Source organism: Oncorhynchus mykiss, chromosome 16, assembly GCF_013265735.2.
Source record: "Oncorhynchus mykiss isolate Arlee chromosome 16, USDA_OmykA_1.1, whole genome shotgun sequence".
Taxonomy (NCBI): domain Eukaryota; kingdom Metazoa; phylum Chordata; class Actinopteri; order Salmoniformes; family Salmonidae; genus Oncorhynchus; species Oncorhynchus mykiss.
In genome coordinates, this window is record NC_048580.1 from 74,144,880 (window position 1) to 74,147,379 (window position 2,500).

A 2,500-nucleotide genomic window follows, 5' to 3' on the forward strand; every position below is an offset into this window, starting at 1 on the left:
ACCTGTTGCATCAGTGGGTCGTAACTCTGACCTAGAAATGATACCTGTTGCACCACCTGGGAGCCCTTCCTGCTATGAGCTACGTCTGGATACTAGTAGGGAGCAGGCGTAGGGTGTTCAATTGGGACTGTCATTCATCCAGATACGCACAGAAAATATATTTTCAAAAGGATGGGAGTTTCCTGTTCATATTTCAAAAACATCCGTGGCCTTTTGGAGTTTCCTAGACGCGCTGGAATCAATAGCAAGATGATATGCTTAGACTTTTTTTTTTTTTTGTGAAACATCTCATCGATTGATAATTAGACACGTCACTGGCTTTTCGGAGTAGAAAAATAATCCACGAAGCTCCACAACATGCCAACAAAATGTTGTGATCAGCCCTGCTAATGGAAGAACCAACCAGACTAATGACGATGAACATTCACCTCAACAAAACTAACATTTCCCAGGCTGATGTTAAACCCCCCCCCCCCCCCCCCCCCCAAACTACTTTTGTAATACAACTTTAGGTATTTTTAAACGTTAATAATCGATCAAATTGTAGACGGGGCAATCTGTGTTCAATACAGGAAAGAAGACAAACCAGCGCTGCTCACAAAAGTGTCCCCAGTTCCGAGTTGGCCTACTTCTTCATTTCACAAAGGAATAACCTCAACCAAATTCCAAAGACTGGTGACACCCAGTGGACCTGCAAACAGGTTCCTAAGAAATATCCCTTGGCAATAACAAGTCAGGGAACAGAGAGAGGCAACAAAAACAAAAAAATCTGAACAGTTAGTCCTCGGGGTTTTGCCTGCTACATAAGTTCTGTTATACTCACCGACATGATTCAAACAGTTTTAGAAACTTCAGAGTGTTTTCTATCCAAATCTATGAATCATATGCATATCTTATATTCTTGGCATGAGAAGCAGGAAGTTGAAATTGGGCACGCTATTTATCCAAAAGTGAAAATTCTGCCCCCTAGCCCCAAGAGGTTATTAACGGTCGGATACCTTCATGGGCAGTTTCAGTAAACAAACAATATGATACTTCCTTTCAACGGCATTAGCTCACTTTATTCCAATATTTTATTCAGTCAGTGATATTTATTCCCACGGTAGTTCTCTATGTATCCATCCAGTAGTGGTTCAGAAAACAGCGCATGCTTAGTGATGGGCTTACGGGAAGAGATAGACGAAGCGACACGCGTTGCCATGTTTACAACTGCCAGGAGGATGGTAACCCGGGGCGCTGCCAAGCAACAGCTTAGTGACGGGCGCCGCATAGCAACCATCATTATGAAGTGGATTTAGCCACGACTAGTCTTGTCTTTGGTTGGTGCAACAGGTGTAAACTCTGATCACAAAGTCAGATGTACAGTAGCTACGACCGACCTAGTGTTGAGCTGCAGAGAGTCCTACCTGTCACAGGTCCGTACAGGGTGTGTGTGTGTGTGTGTGTGTGTGTGTGTGTGTGTGTGTGTGTGTGTGTGTGTGTGTGTGTGTGTGTGTGTCTGTGTGTCTGTGTATATACATGCAACGTATAAAGTCCTACCTGTCCCAGGTCCAAGGTGACGTTGACCTGGTTGAACTCAGTGCTGCGGGAGAGAGGAGGGCTCTGCCACCACCGCTCTGTCCCGTCGATGGCATTGGTGATGGGATGTGCTCTGTCACTGTCCCCTATGGCGCACGTATCACAGTACTGGCCCTGAAGAACACAACAAATAGTATGTTATAGATAGTATAGTCTAGAAGAAAAAGAAACGCACACCTGTTAAGACGAGGTGCTGGCTAGCGGAGTAGAAAACTGGAAAATAAAATAAAAGAGAGCCGCACACCTCTAGGAGCTCAGATGCAATAATTTAATTACCAACGTTTCGACAGCCAAGCTGTCTTCATCAGGGTAGATAGTATAGTATCATATAATATAGTATAGTATCATATAATATAGTATAGTATCATATAATATAGTATAGTACAATATAGTATAGTATAATACACTGTAGTATAGTGTAATACATTATAATATAGTATATTGTAGTTTAGAATAGTATAGTATGGTTTAATATAGTATAGTACCATATAATAGTGTCATACAATATAGTATAGTACCATATAACATAGTATAGTACAATATAGTATAGTATAATACATTGTAGTATAGTATAATATAGTATAGTATTGTGTAATGTAGTACAATACAGTATAGTACCATATACTATAGTAGAGTATAATATATTGTAGTTTAGAATAGTATAGTATCGTTTAATATAGTACAGTAGCATATAATATAGTATAGTGTCATATAATATAGTATAGTATAATATATTGTAGTTTTGTATAGTATAGTACAATATAGTATAATATATTGTAGTATAGTATCGTATAATATAGTATAGTATAATATATTGTAGTATAGTATCGTATAGTATAGTATAATATATTGTAGTATAGTATAATATATTGTAGTATAGTATCGTATAATATAGTACAATATAATATATTGTAGTATAGTA

At 38.5% G+C, this 2,500-nt stretch overlaps 1 protein-coding gene across 1 annotated transcript in view; it reads right to left on the reverse strand.

Annotated features, from left to right (window-relative positions):
- Positions 1-2,500, reverse strand: part of lama5 (laminin, alpha 5) — a 276,711-nt gene that overhangs the window by 265,692 nt on the left and 8,519 nt on the right. Inside the window, exon 2 of the mRNA XM_036947797.1 lies at positions 1,540-1,692. Coding sequence (XP_036803692.1) covers positions 1,540-1,692 — 153 coding nt within the window. The remainder of the gene's footprint in view (positions 1-1,539; positions 1,693-2,500) is intronic.